The sequence below is a fragment of the Puntigrus tetrazona genome, chromosome 16 (assembly GCF_018831695.1).
Source record: "Puntigrus tetrazona isolate hp1 chromosome 16, ASM1883169v1, whole genome shotgun sequence".
NCBI lineage: Eukaryota > Metazoa > Chordata > Actinopteri > Cypriniformes > Cyprinidae > Puntigrus > Puntigrus tetrazona.
In genome coordinates, this window is record NC_056714.1 from 5329657 (window position 1) to 5354500 (window position 24844).

At 38.6% G+C, this 24844-nt stretch overlaps 2 protein-coding genes across 3 annotated transcripts; both read left to right on the top strand.

The window, feature by feature from the left end:
* Positions 1 to 8324: 8324 nt before the first annotated feature.
* On the top strand, positions 8325 to 12993 carry ttc29 (tetratricopeptide repeat domain 29). The gene is made up of 10 exons (XM_043260411.1): positions 8325 to 8386; positions 8484 to 8547; positions 8627 to 8695; positions 8791 to 8960; positions 9729 to 9914; positions 10383 to 10595; positions 11024 to 11109; positions 11185 to 11276; positions 11719 to 11839; positions 11935 to 12993. The coding sequence occupies exons 2-10, from the start codon at positions 8486 to 8488 to the stop codon at positions 12229 to 12231; spliced, it is 1296 nt and encodes a 431-aa protein (XP_043116346.1). The 5' UTR covers positions 8325 to 8386; positions 8484 to 8485; the 3' UTR covers positions 12232 to 12993.
* Positions 12994 to 14362: 1369 nt separating this feature from the next.
* On the top strand, positions 14363 to 23472 carry LOC122360587 (cytochrome P450 4B1). Of its 2 annotated transcripts, none has more exons than XM_043261342.1 (12): positions 14363 to 14619; positions 15137 to 15281; positions 15379 to 15423; positions 15679 to 15806; positions 16546 to 16670; positions 16749 to 16903; positions 17800 to 17903; positions 18044 to 18234; positions 20023 to 20156; positions 20674 to 20738; positions 21566 to 21648; positions 22595 to 23472. In XM_043261342.1, the coding sequence occupies exons 1-12, from the start codon at positions 14446 to 14448 to the stop codon at positions 22770 to 22772; spliced, it is 1527 nt and encodes a 508-aa protein (XP_043117277.1). In that variant the 5' UTR covers positions 14363 to 14445; the 3' UTR covers positions 22773 to 23472. The 2 variants fall into 2 exon arrangements, with proteins under 2 accessions (XP_043117277.1, XP_043117276.1); XM_043261341.1 differs by having other exon boundaries at positions 14364 to 14619; positions 17797 to 17903.
* The last annotated feature ends 1372 nt before the right edge of the window (positions 23473 to 24844 follow it).

Sequence of the window (24844 nt, forward strand, 5' to 3'; positions counted from 1 at the left end):
TGAAAGCGAATTACACCTTTTGGGGGTTTTTTTCACTCAAGCATTCCGAAATGTAACGTTGTTGTTTTTGCATTTCATACTTGCAAGACACAACTTTCGAACACATTTGTCATCCAAACTTCAATTTTGCTGTATTTTCTTACTATCAGTTCTAATTCTACTCCATATAATCAATTGTATATTCAATTCTGAATTTTGATTTGATTCTGAAGTCGGGTTAAGCAGGATCTGTCTGCTCTGTCTACAGAAGCAGTGTGTCTGGCGGTGTCTCCTCTGGAGAGCGTGGGGAGAGGTTGCGGGTTGTTTTTCCTCTCAGTAGGCTGATAGCAAGGCTTTGAACTTTATCTTCCCGGTATGAGTGATGCAGGCCGACTGTATCCTTCTTGCCTCACACTCAGCTTGCATAACCGCTTCTTTGCCCGTCTCAGTAGCCTCTCCACCAAGACTAGCCTTCCTTTCAGACTCTGCAACATTCTCTGCACTTCTAGCTGTCACAACTTGTTGAGCAAAGCCCCTTAAGAGCTGCTACTGGGATCTTGGCATCTTGAGACTTCTTTTCAGTGTCTGGTTTTGCAGCAACTGCCAAATTCAGAGTAGGGAGGCATAAGATCCATGCAAAAGCATGACTTCTGTGAGGCATCTCGAGGCAGCCTTGAGCTCTGCTTTTGGCCTGACAATGATTGCATGTCTGGTTTTGTGTCTTGACAATTGGCCGTTCATCGATATCTTTAAGAGGTGTACCTACAAACAATATAACAAGCTTTGTATAGCAATACAAAGCTTGGACACACTTGCCTGAAATCTGAAAACTTACTTACTTAGAAATTAGATATGTAGAAAAAACTATAGTGCATTTAGTTTTGCAAATAATAATATATAAAATTATTTATATATTCCAGAATCTAACTGCAATTTAGGCAAAACACTACATTAACCCCTAAAAGCAATCCATTATGAAACAAATTCCTACCTGATAAATCCGAGACGTTCAAGCTTGACGTATCACCAACACATCTTCATGACCTTTCAAAAATAAGGAGCACTTTCAGATTTGAATAGAAGATTACGAAGGCAAACATTTTTTTTTTTTTTTGTCGATTGACTTGCACGGATGATAGCACCACAATAATAGCTTTGTGTGCTAACAAAATAAATACAGTCAATTTTGATTTCACTCGGACGTTGAAATAAATATCTCTAGCAGCTGTGCGTTCAAGCTTGAAGTACCAGGATGTGTTTTCGCATTCAAAGCCAGTTGCTCAGAACAGAACACACAGGTCTAAAAGTTGAACAAATCACTGTGGCATCTGTCAAGTCCACAGCACACCATTCTGTGATATATGCACTGCTTCAGATGCAACTTTTGCGCTGCCTTTAAAGTGTAAAGGTGAAAGCAAACTTGAAACTTTTAGAGCGCAGCCAAGGATGGGTTGCAGCGACATGGGACAGAAAAACTGAGAGGTGTTCCTGGAGCGCCGCCCGAGCTTGTGCTGTCTCCTCCCCAGGACAGAACATCACATCTGCTTCCAAGAAGAACAAGCTGACCCCATCTTTGTGTGAGCTCCATGCGGAGAGCGGATAGGTGCGGACATGCACTGCGGGGACTAATCAATCAAACGCAGTCATTCTTATCGGCTGTGTTGATGAAGGTGGGCGGAGCGGTATATCGCTGATGTCATTGATTTGTAGTGCACTGAGGTATACTTCAGCATGTTAATGAAGACATGTACACCAGGGGTAATAAGCATCGATTTTGTAAACCACTTGCCTTAAACCCTTTTGGACAGTACAGCTGTGTGAATAACAAATGCAGATGTGCATTCAAAGGTAGGGATGCACAAAAATTACACATAAAAATGCTCAAACCGATTGAAATTGTAATCAGTTTGAGAGGGGTGTAATAAACCTAATATTGGAGATATAAAATTATATTTCAAGCAATATTTCAATTATACAATAAAAACACATTGGAATGGAGAATGCTTCCCGTGTTATGACCTGAGTGAAAACGGATCTGAAATGAAGCTCGATTTTCTGCTTTCAGCATATAAACAACACAGTGACAGTATAGCGTAATGAAAATAAATAACTTGTATAAATTGTATTTATGTTTATCACATTTTTGAATATGAATATTGAAAACACATTTGGACATGTTATGTGTGATACAGCTCATTGTTCATAAAGCAACGCTCCTTTGATTCATTGCTCAGAAATCGTGTATTTTTTCCATTTACGTAGACAAAATCTTTTATTGTTCAAATTATACTTATATATAGTTATATCATAAAATATAGTTACACAATATTCGATTTTCCTGAATATCAGCACTACTGCCAGTGTGTAACCAGTTCGGAGAGTTGTTAGTAGTAATTTGGTTCAATTTTAGGCACAATTTTGTATGTTTTTGCTCTATTTTGCTTTTGTTTTGCCATCAAATGCTTCACAGAATGAACACATATCTAAGCAACAGCAATGTTTTTTTATTGAAAAAAACTGTTTTTGAACAAAAATATAGAGAGAGATTTTTTTTTGGAAGAAATGTGTTGCACTTGGGCCGTTTCAGTTTCGTATTTAAAGTAGAATTTTGTTTATATTTAAAATCATGCCTATTTATGCTACTGTATCTGCATTCGTGCCATCTCTGAGCATCAGTCTGTAAATCCATCTAAATATCTAAATGCCACTTCAGATGCAGCTTCTACAGTGCAGAGATGGATTTTGTTGATACTGATTTCATTTGATTCGTAACTTCCTTAAAAAATGTTCCTTTAAATCAACATTAGAGGGCAGATTTTGTTGATTACTGCTAAGAACTGACCACTCCACAGAATACGAGGAATATGAAAAGCTTTGTGAGTCAGCTCCACAACAGGCCTAAGTCAGCACAGAAACCCACAGCAAAACAGTCTAATTCTCACTGTAGACTAAATCCCAGAAAATAATAAGATATATGGGCCACTCACTGGCAAATAAAACCAGGCCATTTTTTCTCCCATCTGCCAAAACTGCCATTCTCTGAGTTCAAACAGATTTTATCTGGAAGTGTACAATATGAGCCTCCGATAACAGGCAGCTTTTTAAAGTTCACATGAGAGCCATGCAACATAACGTCAAGCTCCTCAGTACATCACAAGAACAAACCTTTAATTACCCCACTGTGTGCAATCATCCAGAGATCAGCCTGTTATCTTTACAGGCTTCAAAACATCACAGCGATGACAGCATCTTGGACTGACCGAAGATGATGACTCAACTCTGCAGAGGGTGCAGGGGGCATCTCAGAGGAACTAAAGGCTGTACGATGGACAGAGTTTCATGAGAACACAGCCTACTGCGCAGTTGCTCAACCTTTATTACATGTGTTTATTGTTTCAGGCCAAAACCTATTGTGCAAGCAAACCCCCGTCTACTTGATTCTGTCAGTCACAACAGACAGTCCAATCACCAGTCTTACGCAGATCACACCCCTGACAAACACTTTTGCTCAATGAGTTATCTGTGCAACTCTGGCAAAAGTCTGACTTTCTTTCTAAATGGCCCGTGCGCTGCTTTTATTTTACTGTTCTACGCAGATCACTGGACTGCATTTTAAAGTCTTGCTAATACATGCTTTCAGGCCTTCAAAAAAAACCCTAAGTATATTCATAAATCTGCATTTAGGGGGGTTTCTTATAAAATACTTTGTCCTATGACGGAGTAATATGAATAGTCAATTATGTGTACGCTTTTTGTCAATGGTGGACCCAGCAATAATGAGAATTGTAAAAAAATAAAAATAAAAATCACAGCTACAAAGCAACGTAATTAACACACTTTTACTGGAAAACAATGGTATATATATTTTATATATTCTGTTTTCTTTCTGATGTTGTTTTTCAAAACTATTATAATTCATGCAGTCTAAAAACGATTATCTTGATAGGTAGATATCTTGTTGAAGGCATCACAGAAAAAAAATTCATATTAGCAATACATAAAAAAGGATGAAATTGTACGATTTTATCATCTGAAACTGTCATATGTATGAGTTTCTTTCTTTTGCTGAGCACAAAAAAAGACATTTTCAGGAGATGGTCCCCAATTTCCCAATCTGCAAAATATCTTGTTTTGCGTTCAGCAAAAGAAATAAAGTCATACAGGTTTGAAACAACATGAGGAGCTAATCTGTTAGCTAACCCTTAAAGCCAATGCCACATACTTTTCAGAAGCAGGACTGAGAAACACTAGATTATATTATTCTTTTGTCAAGTCCATTTAGCTTGTTTTAAGAGTCAACTGCAAACTCAAAAACGTTGTTATGTCATGCTGACTCAAATAAAACGGAGGTTAAAAGTATATATACAAATGGGGCACTTTGTAGTAAAATCTAAGACACGTGTAGAAACGGATGATGCCAGCATTTGTGCTGTGCTAGTTAAAACGGTACAGCTGTAACGGATCCTGCTCAGCCGGGTGTGAAGCCGCAGCAATAGCTGAAAAGAAAGCGCAATCTCTTTTCTGTGTTGATATGAACACGACAAGCTGTATTTCTCGCATGTAATCCAATTTAGACCTCTTTAATGAGCTGTACACTGTCTGTGGGATCCACTGTAAGCTAGTTTCAAAACTAATGCAGAAAATCACTATACAACAAGTCAACCAATGCCCCCCTCCGGTGTAAAGTGGTTTAAAATATATCAGTTTACTGTAAAAAACTGACTAGCAATTGGCGTCTAACAGGTTAACGTCTCCCCCTAATGGCCTAAAACATGTACAAAGGCACAGCACCTCCAGCGTTTAATGTCCTAAGAAAAATGTTGTCTATTTAAGGATGTACTGGAACATGTAACCAGTTCATATGCGATTTCCTGTTAAACGAAACTGGATTTAATGCTTAAAGATGCAATGCTTCAAGCAAGTTTCGAGAGTGGAAATGGGTCACAGTCACACCAGATAAGCCTTCCATATTTTAAGTAAATTCCATGAAATGCATGTAAAACTTTTCCAGAAAGCTTCCAAAAAAATTAGCAGGAATTATTTGTTTAGAATGATCTGTAAGTAAAGTGTTGGCCCGGGGTTCGCTCTGTCCCCTCTCCTCTCCACGGCCTCATAAATCCTGCTTTGTATTGGGCCCCATGCTCATGGGTCAGCTGCCTATGGAAATCTACCCGGTCTTCTTGGCACACACTGGAACCCCTGAACAAAAGGGGCACCCAGAATCACTCATCAAATGCCACCTGGACTCTGAAACAAAGACGAGGTCAGCCTGAAACATTTGACTAATATGCCTTTGCTTATACATGAGCAATGAAGCTCTTACGATTTAGTGGGAGATCAGACACAATAAAAAATGTGACAGATAAATAAGAACGGCTCGATGGCCATATCTGCCCTGTGCCGCGTTCTCTCTGTACTTTACATTGGTTGATCCCGTTTTAGGGATGTACAAACATTTCATTGGGTGAATGGATGTTGGATAGTTAGGAAATATCATTGAATTGCAGCATAGCTGTATAATGGGGGGAAAATATTTCTCAAAGTTGTTAATAAATACAAACATTATCTCTCTATTTCTAATGATATAATATAATATTTAATCTCCTTCGTTGTTACTTTTGAAAAGTAGGATTTGTTGCACTCCACGTTAATTCTAAATGTATAATAATTATTATTACTACTTATTTGCTTATTTTTTAAAGTATTTCTGTTGTGCAATGCCATGAAATCGAAACATTTTTCATAAAAACGAAATGGCTTGCTTGCTCTGCACTGAACAAAATTTGGTTTCAGAAAAATGTAATGAAACTGTTTTACAGCATTTACCCTCCGCCTTAACATTGAGACTATCTGAATGCGATGAATGCAGTGAGGGATGCTCATCTCTGCTAGCATGTCTCGACGAACATTTTACAACCAAAACGGTTTGCATTCAGCAATGATAATCCTCTTTTTCAGCGCATTATTCAGCCGTCAGCCCGCTGAATGGCTGGGGAGCTCATGCGCTGAAAGACCTTCTAGGGTGGCATGATGGGTGGAGCTACTAAAAGTGGTCACATAGTGGGTTTACCACGGCACAGCCAATCCACGGCTAGTCTTTATTCTCTCACCCTGGGGCTTCTCCACAGGTGACTAAAGGGGTGAAATTGTGGCCCTCTTTCGTGCCTTGGCCTTCAACCCACCCTCACACTCAAACACACACACCAAACGGCGTAAATGGCAGTCTTTTATAGTCTGGGGACAGTTCTTTGAGTTCGTCATGGTTGACAGCTTGTGGAGGCAGAGCAATGAGTCCGGACCCAAGTTACCACTCATTCAACCGGTGCTGATCTGGTAAAGACAATGGAATTAAACCTATTCAACAAAAAGAGGAAGTGATGCTTTCAAATTGGACAGTTTAAATTATCCACTAATTAACATAAAGTTCAGCCACTATTGACTAAATAGGGAACAAGTATTCTTTTCATTTGGGGCGGTAATTTTTATGCTACCTAGTTCTCAGTAGTAATAATAACCAGTGAGGGTATTAATTAAGTCTCCACATTTAATTAGAGCACTTAAAATGCACAGAATAAAGGCTATCAGGAGTTAAACATTTTAATCCCCTAAATTGATTCCTGGCCGTTTTTTAATGGGTTCCATCTCACACAGATTATTAAGTTAACTGTGAACTAAAAATACAAATATATGCACAGTTGATATCTGCAAGCAGCCAGAGAACCTGTACAGAAAAGGCCATGCTTTACGAAGTACATACTGTATGTTATGATGCACTTAAACATATAAGTATTGTGTCTGTGTCGGAAAAAAATATTGAATTAAATAAACATTTCAAAACATTGAATGAATTGTTTATTTAATTTATATTGGAGTTCACAGGCATTTACATAATTCAGCATTATAGGGTCTTGTCTGGCTTTGAGATAAAGTACTAAATTGGTTGCAAAATGTTAAATGCATTTTATAATAAATAAAAAGACATGAAATGGCAGCTGGAGCCAATAAAAGGTCCTATAGAACATACCATTACAATGTAGTTTAAGAGATTAGCCTGAACTGCATAAACAGTGATTTTTTTTTGTCAGCATTTAAATGTACAGTTATCATGTGTGGGCACTTTCCTGGGATTACCCAAGAAACTCTGCATATGACATTATGTTTTTCAATCACATAAACAGCATGTTAATTCGACTACCGTTATTTAAGGTGCTGTGGTTATTTATTTTCTACTATTAGCACATATGAGCTTCACCAGAAGTGTACATAAACTCAATTCTATATTTGTTGCCTACCCACCTCTTTCCAGACGTAAAAACGGACGCCGCCATTTGTGAATTCTATGGGTCTAGCTTCCGGTCTCGTCCGTGTCCAGCTATTTTTAGCATTACAAAACAGTTCGTTTTGCTGCTTGATAGTGAAAACTGGTGTGTCTTTTCGTGTTATTTTAATGTATTATATTAGTTACGAACACACTGGTTTGCAGTGCAAACGGTTTTGCCGTTTGTTTACCTATAGCTTCTAATGAACCGGAAGCCTCGCCCAGAAAAAGGTGGCTAAAGTAATGCCAATTAAATTAAATTAGCCAGTGTCAGTGCCACTCCAAAACTAATATCTAGGCCATTCACTGTATTATATAGTTGCCCGATAGTCATATATATTCGTATTTGTACACTTCTCTACCTGAAGAAGCTGAGGTAGACAGAATTTCTTCCAGAAATTAATTTTAGTCCCGAGCGCGCCACAAACTACATCCGGCGAAAGCGACGCAGCGCCTCCATCTGACGAGATTAAACGTTCACGTAATTTAAAATAAGAAAAAAACTACATTTATTTGATCTAAGCGTTCTGAGACTAAAGTGGCCGTACCTACAACGAGTTAATGGACGATGAACATGGACACATCTAACCGGCACAGAAAAGAAAAATGAAATTAAAAGCGTCAGCTGAAATCAAACGCATAAAGCAGTGTACAGCGCCACCGTGTGGTTAATAGCGGAGGTCGGGTTAAAAAAAAATTGAGGCCGGTGATATTAATTATAATTTAATTAATTTCTTACATTCCATAATTTGTCATATATTTAATCATACTAATCATATAATCTCTTTTTTAGATATTCAATCAAGAGATATTTCATATACATGTTCATGAAAGCCTGGAAATATTAGGGCATTTTAAAATAAAGTGTGGTTTCTTGACAAATAAGGGTTGTTGCAATCACTCTCAGTTCAGACTCAGCAAAATTAAAATAAAATTTAAAATATTAACATGATATACCAGACAGATGAGAGCGAGAGAGAGTCGGGCGGAAGTGAGCACTTTGGTTGCTGTGGCAACGGAACTCTATTCTGTCAACTTTAACAAGTTACGGGAGAGTTAGAAATCTGACGAGCAGGTACATCGGAGCAGGTTTTTCTAAACTCCTCATCCTGTCTGTTTAAAATAATTCGTCGTCACACGTGTGCTAACTCAGATTGAGTTTATTTTAACTTTTTTTTTCTGATAGCCATGTCTTCGGCGACTCCTCTCCTTCCAGACATCTACGATCCCCACAAACACAGGGAAACTAAGTAAGACCTGCTTATCAACGCTAAAACCGAAACGTTTTGCCTTCCAATCAATGTCTAAACGGTTTTTGGTTAAGTTTAGGTCCGTCCCGGAACGGCTGAAGGAGAAGCCCGTCCATCCAGCTGCGGAGAAAACACAGACCCCCGCCGAGTAAGATCTCCGGTTAACGAGACGATCGTTTGAAAAGCCTAACGTCAGCCTCATTCATTCATTCATTCATTCCCGCTCCTGTCGTGTGTCTCGAGGTTCGCGAGGCCCCCGCGTCAGAGCGTTTGCGTGGATCTGCTGCGCGAGGGCTTCCCCCGCTCGTTCGCGCAGACGTTCGCGCTGCTGCGGCGCGGGGACGCGGCGGACGCGCGCAAACTGCGCGCGCTCCAGCAGCGCCTCACCTCCGCCGAGGCCGCCGAGAGACACGGTACCGGCACAGTTCATGATTACACTCTCAGCCAACCGGGAAATGTGCGTGAAATGCGACGTGCTTACGTCAAAACGAGTATAATGTAGTGAGTATTTTATATGACCATATTATATATGATATATGACTATATTATATATAATATGGTCACATTATACAAAATACTTGGATGGAGTTATGGGTAGGTTAAGGTGTAAGACAGGGCTGTCCAAACTCGAAAAGTTTCTAACATGCCTAGTAAGAGGCATGTTATATTATAAATGTAATTACAGATGTAATTAGTATAAGTATAAACATGAATGTATACAATAAGTGTCAAATTATTAACTGAAACGTTAGTACATAGTAGTTAAGGTCACCTATTATAAAGTGGCACAGGTGAAGCTTATTTACTTGGGTCCGATTCTGTGATTTGATTTGTTTTTGGGGGTTTTATTACAAATGAATGTGCATTAAGCTTTTAAGATTTGATTTAGAGCTAATGACTAAATAATATCAGAAGTACGTCATCTGAAGGTGCAGCCATTAGTAACACTAACATACTCTAAAACTAGCACTCTCTATTCTGTTCTGTTCAATCTGTCTAGTTGTTTTTTCCCCTTAACCTAATTTTAAACATTAAAACAGTTGTTATAATTAAACAGTATGTAATAGTTGTAATACGAATCCTCATCCTCTACATTATAAGTAAAGTACAGTTCATCGGTGCGTTAGCTCTGTTCCCCTAAACCTTGAGACTGGTATTACCTCTCTGTGTTTTCTCTTTAGGACGGTATGGAGAGGCGTATGACAGCCACATGTTTTTGGCCGGGTTTTTCACCGAGCCGGAGGACAAATGGTTAAAGCATCATTTCGTTGAGCTGGCCCTCCATTCAGCTCGCAAATTCAAAATGGACTCCGGCAAAAGAGAGGCTGAGGCCAACCTACACATGGGCCAAGTTTATTTAGAGCAGGGTAACATACATACATACTAGTGGTGTACAGAACGGTTCGAGGGCACCTTCCAAATCAAAGTGATGTTAGTGGAGACTTCAGCTGAAGATAACGAGAAAATGCATGGCTCCTTTGTGTCCCGAGTGCCTTCCAGAAGACTAAATAACCGTGGTCATGTGCTCTGCTCACTAACAAGCGGACAAGTATGATCACTTCGATTTGGAAAATGGCCGCGAACCGATCGACACACTATACTCGATATCGTTGCACCCCTAATACACACACAGTCCTTCAATACATTCAATCGCTCTCTAAACATTCAGATTCTAATTTCCTTCCTAAATCAATGAGCCTGCACTGAACTGGAATTCAGATCGATTTCAATTAAAACTAAAGTGTTTCTTTTAAACCGTGGGGAGCAAAATATGACCCTTCTTGTACAAATCCACCAAACAGAGGAAGAAGAGAAAAGCGCTGTGTGTGTTACAGGTCAGCTGGAGCGAGCGCGAGAGCATTACGAGGTGTTTTATCAGTCGACCGCGGGCCGTACATGGCAGGACCCCGGCGGCCGCGTGCATCACTCCCGCTCATGTGAGGAGCTCCAGAAGGTGTTCACGCTGCTGGGACAGAGACCGCGTGGAGAACGAGACGGCACACACACCGTTAAGATGTTCAACAAGGCCTACCAGATGGCTAAAGAGTGTATGCACACTCATTTCACTCTGAAAGTGGTTTGATGTGAGATATAAGCAGCGTTCAGCTTCGAGACTTCAATACAAATACTCTTAAGATCATCAGTTAGGATTAGGAGTAGGTTTAGGGAACAGGAACCTTGGAAGAAATCTCTTTCCACTGGGGCCTGACGTAATTGTGTGTTGCGTGGTGTCTTATTAAATACAATTTATAAACTATTAATTACTAATAACTAATAGTTTGCAAATGACTAACAAAAGTGCATGCTTGTTAGAAAGTATTACCACTTATTGTCATATAATGACATCTTATACTCGCTATACAAGCCATTTATGACCAGATTTTCAAACACTTGGCAGCGGAAGGCTCTTCCACGTCAGCAGTAAAACCCCACAAAAGCAGAGTTTAACGACTGTTGTTTCTGATGTGTTGTCTAGCGGGAGATCGAGGGCTGGAAGGAGAAGCAGCCTATAGACTGGGCCTGGTGTATCAGAGCATTGGAGACCAGAAGACCGCTAAACAGGTCGGCTTCAGAGGACTCACAGACTTGTTCGTTCTGTAATTATTCGTTCTTTGAGGGTTTTGTTGCTCGTGTCAGTTTTTCAGCATTTGTATGGAGATCTCCACAACACTTGGAAACACAGACAGCCTGGGAAGAGCATATGAAGCCATTGCCAAATCTTTGCAGAGGTACAGTAGTTGCACACACACACACACACACACATATCGGAACACAAATGAAAATGTACAAAAATTTCCAGTAAACGTCTCTAGCCATATCAAAGTTCAGTTGCCTGGGAATTTCCCATTAATTTATGTATAAATTGAATAGAATATAAGCTGCTTTGGACACTAGTCTAATGGGCTAATAAAGTCCAAACTGCTAATGGTGCTACAGAGCAGAAAATAACAGAACATTTTAAAATGTACAATAATAGTGTCTATACTTTTGACTGCTATATGTAAGACATGAACATTAGCCAGAAGGTGGCAGTACAGGAACTTGTGTCTACATGGTTAGTTTGTTTTAATAGAATGACTTAGTCGGTGGTTTTTGGTAATTACAGTACTTGAACCCTGATTACTTATCAACTATGACCAATAACCATTTCTGTGTGTTTGCGTGTTACAGTGAAGGCAAACTAACAGAGGCAACCGAATATTTGGAGAAGTTTGCAGAGGTTTCTCAAAGCAAACAGGACAGAAACCTTGAGAAAGCCTACATGTGCCTCGGAAACATCCTCAGCTCGAGAGTAAGAGATAGTGTCCCAAACCAGCGTACGACCTTTGGCGTGTTTATAGAGTTATCAGTATCCCCGTGTATCAGCATGTTTATTTCTGCACGTAGAAGCAGTACGATGGAGCTCGTGAACATTTTGGACGAGCGTACGAGATCGCGTGCAATCTGGCGTCGGTGGCCCGGCTGAGGAAGGCTCAGGTGTGTACGGGCAGCGCTCGGGCCCTCGGCGTGATGCAGACCTACCACAGGCTCATAGAGACGCCGGCACGCCAGAACATCCAGGAAATCTTCAGCTGGAAGCAGAGAAGGCGCCAAAGCTCGAGTGTGCCATCGCGAGTGAGCAGACACCTGAACGATCCAGAAGAAATCTCAGCCGCAGCAGAGGTATCTGAGATACTTCGGTGAGTCCAACGAGGCACAAAACGACTCTCTTCTTTCTTCACAGAGACGAAGAAACGAAGAGATGAAGGCAGATGTTTGTCTGAAGGCTGAATAAAGTTCTATGATCTGTCTTTTGGAAAGGTTCCATAATAAATTAAAAATGTTAAAGAATATTCTGAAGTGTGAAGATATCGAATGCTACGCTTTCAGACACAACCATTATTAAAACGATTAGCAATTTTAAGCAAAACAAAAAAAGTGTCTTTCTTCAAGTTCAAGTTCACTACAAAGTATTATTTTGTCATTATTTATTCACCACATCTTATGCACTTCACACACACATGTATCTGCACAAAATCTGTGAATTAATGTCTTGCGTGCATAAATGGTTTATCAAATGTTTAAATTTTAAACCGTCTGAAACCACACGTAAACAAAAAACGCACATTCCTATTGCTCTTCGAAGCGAAGACCTTTTGTTTGCCCGCTCAGTTCATTTTTATAACACTTTTTGATGAATAATGTAAACAGACGTTATAATATGAATATAAAAATATAATTACATTTGATTGTATCTGAACGAAGTACTGCTTTGGGAAGCGTTATGCAGTGATGCTGATGTATAGCTTAATGATTCATTTTATTATTATGATTGCGAAGCATATTTAGTAGTTTTAATTGCCCTGAGATTAAAGTTTATTTGCAGAATAAACAAGTACAGGGTTTCATTTTTCATGAATTACTGTATTTCAAATGTGCTCATTGCGTCTACATCATTACCAAAGTGTCTAATCAATCAATCAATCAATCATTTTTATTTATATAGCGCTTTTAACAACACAGGTTGCATCAAAGCACTGTACAGTATAATGACAGGGATGTATAGTGACGAGAGTGACCAATTTCTTATTAAATGCAGAGACGGTCTCTGTAGTCAATTCAACGATAGTCACTAGAAGTTAAGTGTCCCCAACCAAGCAAGCCAGAGGCGACAGCGGCAAGGAAACAAAACCCCATGCATACAGAATGGAGAAAAAAAAAACCTTGGGAGAAACCAGACTCAGTTGAGGTCAGTTCTCCTCTGACCGGACGCCCAGCACTTAACTTCCAGTTCAATTTTAAACGCAGCTGTGTCAGATAGTGTAAATGACTTAGTGTGTGCGTGTGCGTGTGTGTGTGTGTGTGTGCATCAGGATCTGGTGATCTGTCGACGGACGCATCTAGGTGTTCTGGTCTCTGATGAACATAATCTCTGTGTGCTGATCCACCATCTAGTCTGGATACAAACTGTGAAAACAGATTGAGAAAGAAACAGGAAAATAGGGACTATTTTAAAAATGGGCTATGCCTGCATTCATTCATTCATAGACGTATATTTTAGTTATACTTTTGTTATCCAAATTAAGTCTAAGGCTTTTTGGTTTTTTTTTTATAAAATGAAAAATAAGATGTTTTCCGCAGCTGACAATTATCTGCACCTCAGTACTGAATGACGTTATAAAACAGAATGTAAATATTAATTTTAATCCAAATTATTAAATAGATGTCGTGGTTGACACCCTTATTGGGACATTTATTATTGGGACATGTATTTCCTTCATTTCTATTGAACATGAATGCTTTTTTGATGTAATTTTAAAAGGGAGAAATGTCGTTAGAAGGCACAGTGTATTCACATACAACAGGTTTCCTCAGAGCTATACGTTTTTTATTTCTTGTAGCCAATAAAAAGTTGTTTGTTTGGTCCAGGAGAAAGTCCGCCCTCCCTCCCTCCTCTCTCTCTCTCTCTCTCTCTCTCTCTCTCTCTCTCTCTCTCTCTCTCTCTCTCTCTCTCTCTCTCTCTCTCTCTCTCTCTCTCTCTGTCTCTCTCTCTCTCTCTCTCTCTCTGTCTCTCTCTCTCTCTCTCTCTCTCTCTCTCTCTCTCTCTCTCTCTCTCTCTCTCTCTCTCTCTCTCTCTCTCTCTCTCTCTCTCTCTCTCTCTCTCTCTCTCTCTCTCTCTCTCTCTCTCTCTCTCTCTCTCTCTCTCTCTCTCTCTCTCTCTCTCTCTCTCTCTCTCCCTCTCTCTCTCTCTCTCTCTCCCTCTCTCTCCTTCTCCTCTCTCTCTCTCTCTCTCTCTCTCTCTCCTTCCCTCCCTCTCTCCCTCTCTCCCTCTCTCTATCTCTCTCTTATCACTTCCTCTGTCTTTCCCACATCGAGCTGAATGTCAGCAGACCCCTCGCGCGACAGACTCCTCACGTTATGAGCTTCCCGTCGAGTTTGGAGTTCATCTCCTTGAATCATGTGTTCGCGCTCGCCTCGCTCGTGTGTTTGGCGATTATGGTTAAATTACTGGTTATGAGGAGAAGAGGGATGCGAACTATGGAGGCTTTCCCAGGACCACCTGCACACTGGCTCATCGGACACGTCAAAGAGGTAAAACCCCAAACTACGACCGTCTCTCTAGCTACATTTTGGAGTCCATTGTAGACTAACCATGTTTTCATCGCTGCTTTCGAACATTGTTGTTTATGTAGAATAACTTTTATTCATAATATTAAATATAGGACCATATCTGTTTTTGATGCATTGGGTCTGTGCAAGTCATGTTCATGTTATGTTGCCATTTTATAAAGACTATTCATTACTAGAGTGGAAAAAATGATTCGTGTTAAAACTCAAATTGTTGGTAATGACGTTACAGTATTATTTTTCACTTTATTACAGTGATACTACACAATGTAGGAATTTACTCTTGTTATCTTCGAGGGAGGAAACCTCACGCCCGAGCCCTTGTCTATTCACTGCGACTAAACAATTGCATAACTATACTGTGCAGCAATAAACCCATCAGCCTCGACATTCTGCAGCAGCAGTTGGAAGAATTCACGTGAAATTAAATTGAGAGGGCAATTTGTTCTTGAAACGCGTTTCATTGTCGTTTCGTTCATAGTTTCACCAGGATGGACATGATTTGGAAAAGATTATGAAGTGGAGTGGACAGTACCCCTTTGCCTTTCCGCTGTGGTTTGGCCCGTCACTGTCCATCCTGAACATCCACCACCCCTCGTACGTGAAGACCCTTCTCACCACTACAGGTGCTCACCCCTTTCACACGTTTAAGATTTATATTACAGGCTAACTACAACCACTATGTTAGCCTGTATTCCTTTATTTTTTCCTCTTTATTTACAGAACCCAAAGATGATTATGCATACAAGTTTTTCATCCCTTGGTTAGGTAAGATCTCACATAAAATGTTAAATTATTTCGTTATTAATCTATACCACTAGGCTTATTATTGGGTGTTTCCTTGTGGATATTCAGAAAATAAACTTTTATCTCACACTCTAGTTTCTTTAATTTATTCACTAGCAACGTCCAGTGCATGGTAGAGACACCAAAGAAGAATTATCCCATTTTTGTTAGTCATTCATCATTTATTCTGTGGCATTGCGTCATCATCGCTGGTGAAACTCTTGACTGTCTTCGCAGGCGATGGCTTGCTTGTGTCTACTGGACAGAAGTGGTTTCGGCACAGGCGGCTTCTCACTCCTGGTTTCCATTACGATGTTCTGAAGCCTTATGTGAAACTTGTTTCTGATTCAACCAAAGTCATGCTTGTATGTGACCAAATAATAAAAACCTGTCATTATATACTCAAGAAAACTGTCCCAGCTCAATGTGCACAGCTTAAAGACTGCTGCTAAAATTCGATCATCTCAAAGAACCTAAAGCAGCAACGTTTTCACAACAAATTATGTAATATTGGGGCAGGACTACTTGTGACCCTGGATCCTAAAACCAGTTTTTTTTCCAGTATCTCAGGAATAATTGTAACAATAGCCAAAACACATGGTACGGCTCAAAATGTTTGGTGTTTTTTAATGCAAATATCATTAGGATATTAAGTAAAGATCGTGTTCCAACTTTAAAGGCAGTATTCTCAGTATTTAGATTTAGTTTTTTTAAATACAAATCTTTAAATACAGCAATTGTATATCAAATATCAAACCATACACCAATGGAAAGCTTATTTATTCAGTTGTTTTTAATGCATGACTGGTTTTGTGGCCCAGGGTTCAAACAATGGAGGTCAAATGATTTTTTGAGAAACCTGTTTGACAACAGTTGTTATTTTTGTAATTCCTTATTGGCTGTTATAAAAATCACCTTCCACTTCGATGTAAAATTTCATTTTGCTGAATTCAAGCAACGGAAAAGCAAATGCGTCTATGACTTTTTGATCATATATTTTTTAGTGTTGCTGGGTGACACGATACACTTAAACCACTTGAATTATAAGTAGGATTATTTAAAAAGCTTGTGTAATTTGAAGTCGTTTATTCTTCTGTCTTTCAGGATAAGTGGGACGTTTATGTCGAGTCAGGAGAGTCGTTTGAACTGTTTAAGCATGTAAGTCTGATGACGCTGGACAGCATCATGAAATGTGCGTTCAGCTGTAACAGCAACTGTCAGACAGACAGGTCAGTCCATACTCCTTTACCTCATCCTACTGTACACTTCAGTCTTCTTTCGGTGTGACCTCCCCGATCTGTCTGCAGTGGAACCAACCCGTACATCCAAGCGGTGTATGACCTCTGCCACCTGGTGAACGTCAGGTTCAGAGTGTTTCCATACCACAGCAAGGCCATATTTCATCTCAGTCCACATGGATACAAATTCAGGAAGGCGGCCAGAATAGCACACAATCATACAGGTGACATTTCTTCGCTAAGCCACAGTCATGCACCCAACAGAGTTTAACTATGATTTTGACCATTTGACCATTTTGACTAGGATCAGTTATGCTGTGTGCCCAAAGAATGTGGTCAAATGACTACCAAAATATACTGAATGACCAGGTTAGTCTATTAATGGGTTTAATTTTTTTATTCTCTGATGGCACAGGCATATTCTAAGACAACAATGCAAGGATTCATCAGGCTCAAATTGTGAAAGAGCGGTTCGGGGAGATCCATTTCACATGGATTGAACAGAGTCTAGAACTTAACCCCACTGGGAATCTTTGGGATGTCCGGGAGAGTTTCCCATCATCAATACAAGATTAAAAAATAATCTTTAATGCAACTCTGGACAGGAATAAATGTTGTGACATCCGTAGAAGCTTATTGAAACGATGCCACGGCGAAGGCATGCCGTAGTCAAAGCTAAAGGCGGTCTAACAAGTGTGTGACTTTTCAAAACCATTTCCAAGAATTCTGACAGTAAAGCATTTCTATGTAAAATAAATGCTGTTCTTTAAACGTTCTGTTTATCAAACAATTCGAAATGGAGCCGTTTGAACAAAAATATTAAACAGCAAAATGGATAATAATCAGAAATGATCAGCATACAATGGTTTCTGAAGGATCATGTGATACTGAAGACTGAAGTAATGATGCTAAAGATTCAGCTGCGCATAAATTCTCAATGAAAATTATTATTTTAAAAATATTTCACAGTTTTTAATCAAATAAATGCAGCCTTAGTGAGAGAAAGAGAGTACTTTCAAAGACATTCCATAATCTCACGACCACAAATTTTTGAACAGATGTGTAACAAACGAATCTATAAAGCTATAATGGAATTTTAATTTCTTTATATTTTTAGCGGAAGTTATCAGAAAGAGGAAAGAAGTCTTGAAGATTGAGAAGGAACAGGGCATTGTTAAAAACAGACGATATTTGGACTTTTTGGATATTCTTCTGTCTGCCCGAGTATGATATTCTCAAGCACTTACACAACTCTTATATTTAAATAAACCAATGAAAATAGCTGATATTTTGTTACACATTGCTTATTGCCATTATATCATCTATCACAATATGGATGATGGAGATATTTTTGTCACTCACAGGATGAGCATCAGCAGGGATTGTCGGATGAAGATATCAGGGCTGAAGTGGACACATTCATGTTTGAAGGCCATGACACCACAGCCAGTGGAATATCTTGGATCTTCTACAATCTGGCTTGTAACCCTGAGCACCAGGAGAAATGCAGAGAGGAGATCCGGCAGGTTCTGGAAGGAAAAGACACAGTGGACTGGTACTCACATTACCGCAATTACTCATGGGTTGGACTATGTGGAGTGTAGGCTCTTGGGTCGGTAAAGGTCAACCAACTAGCAGCGTCGAAAGCCGACAGTGTTCTCGCCTCGCATCGGCAGCGTCTGTCAAAAAAGCCGAGCTTGATTACAGCCAACAGCAAACTAAACACACGCATGAGAGCAGCTTTAAATAATCATCATTTAAACTGAGAAAAGATATACAATATACAATGCCGATACATGAAACGTAAACCATGCAGGGCTTGTTTATCATTTTGAATATCGGTAACGTTGATAACTTTCTTCATTTTTAGCAGCACCAGACAAACTAGCCTGAACGTCGCTCACCGTCGGCTTAATAGTGGTATGATCTTGGGAAAAATTGTTTTAAGTTACAGTAACACATATGGCTTCTTGAATACACTGATTATTTTGGTCAGTATGGTGATCCTGATCGTTTAACGTGTTTAGGATTGAGTGGTGTGATCAGAATCAGAGGCAGCTTTTGTCATAAAGTACACCTCTTTATTAAGTACACCTTGCAAGTACTGGGTTGGACCACCTTTGTTCTTCAGAACTGCTCCAGTTCTTAATGGAACAGATTCAACAAAGTTCTGGAAACTTTTCTCTGAGATTTTGTTCCATATTGACATGATGGCATCAGGCAGTTGCCGCAGATTTTTCAGCCGCACATCCATGAATCTCCCGTTCCACCACATCCCCAAGGTGCTCTATAGTATTGAGGTCTGGTGACTGTGGAGGCCATTTGAGTACAGTGAACTCATCGTCATGTTCAAGAAACCAGTCTGAGATGATTTGAGCTTTGTGTGTTATCCTGCCAGATGTAGGGCTGACACTGTGGTTAACAATACTTTTTACTCTTCTGTAAACCTCGGTTGTAAACAGTGGCTATTTGTTGCCTTTCTATCAGCTGAACTAGCCTGGCCATTTTCTTCTGACCTCTGGCATCAATAAGGCATTTTCACAAATAAAACTACCGCTCACTAGATATTATCTCATTTTCAGACCATTCTCTGTAAACCATAGAGATGGTTGTGCATAAAAATCCCAGTATATCAGCACTTTCTGAAATTCTCAGACCATCGTCACCCATGCCGTGTTAAAAGTCACTTAAATTCTCCTCTATTCTTTTGCTTGGTTCTGGCCATGTCTATATGCCTAAATATATGAGTTGCTTTTATATTTTGGTCATTAGCAGACACTTTTATCTAAAGTGACTTACAAATGAGGTCAATGGAAGCCATCAAAATCAACAAAAAAGCAATGATGTACAAAAAGTTACAAAGATACAAAAGGATTAGAGAATCGATTGCCACAAAGACATCTGATCCGAAGAAACAGGACAAACTGAGACAGACTAAATCTATAAGAACTGGCAACATGTCTAAGATGTTTCAAGAACCAAGGGCAAAAGCTGACATTAATTTTGACAGCGTTTTTGCACTTTTTCTTATGCGTTTACGAAACGTTGCTAGTTCTTCTAGATTTAAGGCCCGTTCACCCCAAGCATGATAACTATAAAGATAACGAAATTATAAATTCTCAAACAGGGTGGTTTATGATTGGCTGTCAATGTTTTGTTTATTTATTTCTCCAGAAAATTCACTGTAAATAAATCTTTAAATAATGCAATGGATACAATTTTTTAATTGGCTAGTATTAGATCTCATTTCATTTCCCTCAAAGCGTTTCACAGCACATCAGCTGAAATTCAACTCATTACATCTGGATTTCATTGCTCTCCTTTTTGTCTTCTAATGTTTCAGGGAAGACCTCAATAAAATCCCTTATACCACAATGTGCATTAAAGAATCCCTGCGGCTGTGCCCTCCTGTCCCAGGAATATCACGAAAGCTGACTAAACCCATGACTTTCTTTGATGGACGAACTGTACCTGAAGGTAGGCCTAAACACAAAGCAATCGTAAAAACTAAAAATGGCAAGTGCACAAGTCACATACTAATTCAAAGTACGTTTAGTGATAGTTTAATGCACTTTTTGTCCTTTTGGAGCACATAGTCATAACACATTTTTAGGGCAACTTGAAAATTAGTTGATGACAGAATCAACATTTTTGACTGATCAAGTCCATTATTGGTCCAAAAGGTTGACCATATTGTTTTCCACCGAATGCATCAGACATAAAAACCCAAAGAGTTTGTGAGAAGCAGCAGTTTAAGTGAACATGGACACACTCGCAAAGCTTGTCCTTGATGTAGTATTTCACTTAATGCTTTATTCCCTGTTCACCTATAAACAGATATGATGACCTTTAACTCAAAAAACATCTGATCAAACATTAACTTGCCTGCTTGTTGTTCAGTCACACATGACACTGAATGTTATCAGTTCATCACGAAACAGAGACCGAATACATCACTGTGCATGCTTTAAAAAACCCCTTTACTCTTCCATAGGTTGTACCATCGGAGTCAGCATTTATGGGATCCACCTGAATGCCTCCGTGTGGGAGAATCCATATGTATGTGTGCATTCTTTAAATCTGAAATATCGCTCATTACGTAACACAGCTCAGTCACAATACTTTTAAAGAGGAGTGTCCACGTGGAGTCCGAAGTTGCATCAATTGCATGTCTTTTTTTTTTTTTTTTTTAATTCAAAAATATTTAGCAGCAAAACTCAAATTTGATTTGAATGAATGAAAATGAACAAAAATTGAATGAATGTCTTAGTATTTACTTTGCTTTTAATTTACTGTAATGCACTGGAGCCGCATTACCAAGAACCAGATGATCGTGTGTGTGTGTGTGTTTCTGGCCTGATTTAAGATGTCACGGCCATCTGCACAAAGAGTCCCATGATCAGTGACAATCATTTACTCACATCTGACTAGTTCTTTAGACATTGTGAAATCGTAACCAGTTCAGCACTTTTTTTCAAGAATTCATCAAATAGAATTAAATCACAAATTATTTCCAAATTTATATTAGATTTAAATATAATTTTGTTCTCGTCATTTTGGACCCCACTGTAAGATAATAATACTCATCTGTAAAACAACTAAAGAATATATTTTACCATATTTTAAACATAAACATTTTATGTTTGCAATATTCCTTTATTAATATTTAATATTTAAGACTATTTATAAAGTATTATAAAGTTTTGTATATATATATATATATATATATATATATATATTTTTTTTTTTTTTTTTTTTTTTATATATACTGTTTTATTAAAGTCAGAAATAACCCAAATTATATGACTTAAATAGGTAGAAATAAGTCTTAAATAGGCCTCTAGAAATGTCTTTGACTCATTTCTTGTATGTTGTGTTGTCCACAGGTATTTGATCCGTCGAGGTTTCTGCCAGACAACGTTGCTAAGAGGTCTCCGCATGCTTTTGTGCCCTTTTCTGCCGGACCCAGGTTTGTTTCATGAGCGGTTTAGCAAGTGGGTCATTCACACAGAACAGAGCTGCTCTTTGGTTTAGAGGTTCGACCTCATTTCAACCCTCATGAGGGCCAGCAGCAACGAGGTGACTTGGCTATGCTGGGATTCTGCATTTACATCGATCTAGTCACAATTGTGAGGGAAAACGTTTTATTTTGTACCCAAGGCAGAAACATGCATCCATGTTGTTTTTCTATCGAATAGAAATTCTGTGCAGTTCATAGTAACCACCAGATATAAAATACTTTTACTTAAAATTACTGTACGTAAGTATAATTTGGGGGGGATTTTACTTCATTTAAGTACAAACTGACTACTTGTACTTTTACTTGATTACATTTCTGAAAAAAACAACTTTTTGCTACTTACAATTTATTTCAACTTAAAGTACATTACATTTGTAATTCATGTTTAGTGATGTTCTTACCATGCGGTGGATAAGTTGTATTAATAATATGTCATTACACGACACGTTAAGTGAGAATTTGGACCCTTAATTAATATTTTTTTGGTCATCAAATTATTTTTTTATAATCTTAATAATTTTCTCAATTCCTATAATTAGTCACTAATAATTCTATAGCAATATTTGCTGAGAAAATAAAGATTAATTATCCTTTTAGACAGTGACGTGCACAAATAACTTCAAAATAATTAATTCAACCCATTCTCGCATCCTGTTTAAATATGTTTCTGACCTCTGTATCACATTAAAAGTTATTTTTAGGCACTGCGTAATATATGCACCTGTTTCATAAACAATACTTATATACAGTATATGCAAACTGTTGTGATTTGTGAACTAATTTTCCAGTCATTTTAGTCCGATTTGCTTCACACTTGCTGCAGTGTTTATGCGAAGAAAAAAATGACGTAACAGCTGTGAATGAACTGAGGCTTCTCGTGTGTATTGGATTACAGAAACTGCATCGGACAGAACTTTGCCATGAACGAGATGAAAGTTGCGGTGGCGTTGACACTGAAGAAATACCGGCTGATTAAAGACCCCCAGCACATCCCGAAGATGATCCCTCAAGTCGTGCTCAGATCACTCAACGGAATTCACATCAAGATCAAACCAGCAGAAAGTGATTCGTGATCCGTCTGACACTCGTTTCCAGCCAAGATCTCTAGAGGTTCTTAAATCACGAGGGGTTTTCTAATGATTGTCTTGTTTTCAGAAAAATAAACAAGTCAAAATTAAGTGATTTTTTTTTGCTTAGGGGTGAGCAAAATCTAAAAAACAGCTAAAAAAAGCACGTAGGAGGTGCCTTAATGGCTTCATTTAAACATCTAATACACATTTAACTCCTGGAAACCGGATGGTTGGAAAACACCACACACTTAAGTGGCCCAGCTGTGTAATGAATCCCTTTCTACCATCGGTATAAACTCATTTTGTCACTTTTCCTCGTGACACCAGACGCGGCCAGCCGTCAGTGATTATTTCCTGGCAGTGTATAAGAGGCTTGATCCTCTGTTATACAGTTTTTACTTCCAAGTGTTAATTAATTTGATGTACTGAATGAATTTTTTGCCTCAGAATTATGCATCTTATAAAAGATCAATCTTTTGATCCGTAACTAGTGCAAAAAAGAAAAATGCATGTTTATTCTTTTTTGTGTGTGTGTTTTTACGCCCAGTGAAATGTAAAATATTTGAGTGTTTCTGTTAATAGTTTACTCTTAGCAGCTTTACACGTTTGAAATAAAAGTTCAGTTTTACATCACATGAATTAAAACTGAGGTGATCCTTAGAAGAATGGTTTATCTAAAAATAAAAATGCACTCATTTACTCACCAAACGATTTATGATTATCGCTCCAGCTTGACTTTCTTTCTTCTGTCAAACACAAAACAAGGTACTTTGTGAAAGTGTTTTTTTTCCCCCATGCAGTGAAAGTAATCAAGTAATCAATCGAAAGGGTTTCAGTATATTTCTGGAAGCCCCTGGAAGCTGGATCCTTAAAACATCAACAGCCTTTAAGGGTTGAAACCAGTCTTCAATAAGGCTAATTATTGAAGGATATAAAATTAGGTTTGAAAACTTACCTCAGACACTCTTCTAAAAACATTAGGCAACTTCTGTGTAATTATACACTGAATTATTCAGAAGAAGATTCCGTTTAGATGCGATTTAATTCATATTTAGGTTCAACTGCATGTGTTTGTTGTTGTTTTTGCGGCTTTAGCGCCCCCTACAGTTCAGTGAGTGCACTGTCGTAAATACACCGCTGTCGTAATTACGGCGGATAGCTGTGCACGCGCTGTTGTTGCTGCCGTTGAGCGATTTGCGGAGTTTTGCAAACTTTTATATTTTATAAGACTTATATAGACGTTTAGACAGAAACAGAAGCCGTTCGTCTTATTAGAAGTCAGTAGAATGACTTCGAAACTCGTTTTCCGAGTTAAAAGCAATTGTTTTAAATACAAGAGTCATTTTGATATTCTGTTATTTGTTAGCATACCTAGCATTTCACTCGATGGTGGTCACCCTAATTATCTATTATTGCTGGTGTGTGTGTCGTAAAACTGTTATAGGCATAGATGTAACCTGAAAACAATACTTAAATGTAAGTACAGATACCTTACAGAGAAAATTAGTTCCCGCTAGAGTTTACTTTAACAGTATTTTACGTATTTATAGGCCACTAAGTGACGTGTCTTTGAAAAACTAATGTTTTGGAGAAGCTGGAGAAAACAGGCAGAGGTAAAAATATTTCATGGAAAAGCTTGTACAAACGGGACAGACCGTGCATTAAAGAATATTCTTCCCTGCATCCCACTATCCTCTGCTATCTATCCGCCATTAATAGTATTGAAAAATTAGGACGGATAGTATGCACATTGGGAAATATGTTATAGTTGATTATAGTAATTATCACCAAAACTCATTCTATTTTGTTACATATCATTAAAGCATTACAGTGTCTCAGAAGGCTGTCTGAAATCAGTTTCATGAGGTGTCTTTGTGTAAAAAAAACTGCCTGCAAAGTCATCCAAGCTGCGTTTTATAGCAGATATGACGTAATGAAGCCTTGTTTGCTGAAATCAAATGACTTTGGCGCTTTGATTCACAATCCAAATTGAAAAAATGATTCAAAAAACATCTGAAGCTTCACAAAGCTGTGCTTCGTCTTGTTCAGTTGATTCTGTTCATGTCTAGCGGTTT

Excerpts from the sequence above, each read along its gene's own strand:
- ttc29 (XM_043260411.1), top strand. The coding sequence starts at position 8,486 with ATGTCTTCGGCGACTCCTCTCCTTCCAGACATCTACGATCCCCACAAA. Across the intron at positions 8,548-8,626 it reads CACAAACACAGGGAAACTAA|GTCCGTCCCGGAACGGCTGA; the intron begins GTAAGACCTGCT and ends GGTTAAGTTTAG. Across the intron at positions 9,915-10,382 it reads CCAAGTTTATTTAGAGCAGG|GTCAGCTGGAGCGAGCGCGA; the intron begins GTAACATACATA and ends TGTGTGTTACAG.
- LOC122360587 (XM_043261341.1), top strand. The coding sequence starts at position 14,446 with ATGAGCTTCCCGTCGAGTTTGGAGTTCATCTCCTTGAATCATGTGTTC. Across the intron at positions 16,671-16,748 it reads AGCAACTGTCAGACAGACAG|TGGAACCAACCCGTACATCC; the intron begins GTCAGTCCATAC and ends ATCTGTCTGCAG. Across the intron at positions 17,904-18,043 it reads ATATTCTTCTGTCTGCCCGA|GATGAGCATCAGCAGGGATT; the intron begins GTATGATATTCT and ends TGTCACTCACAG.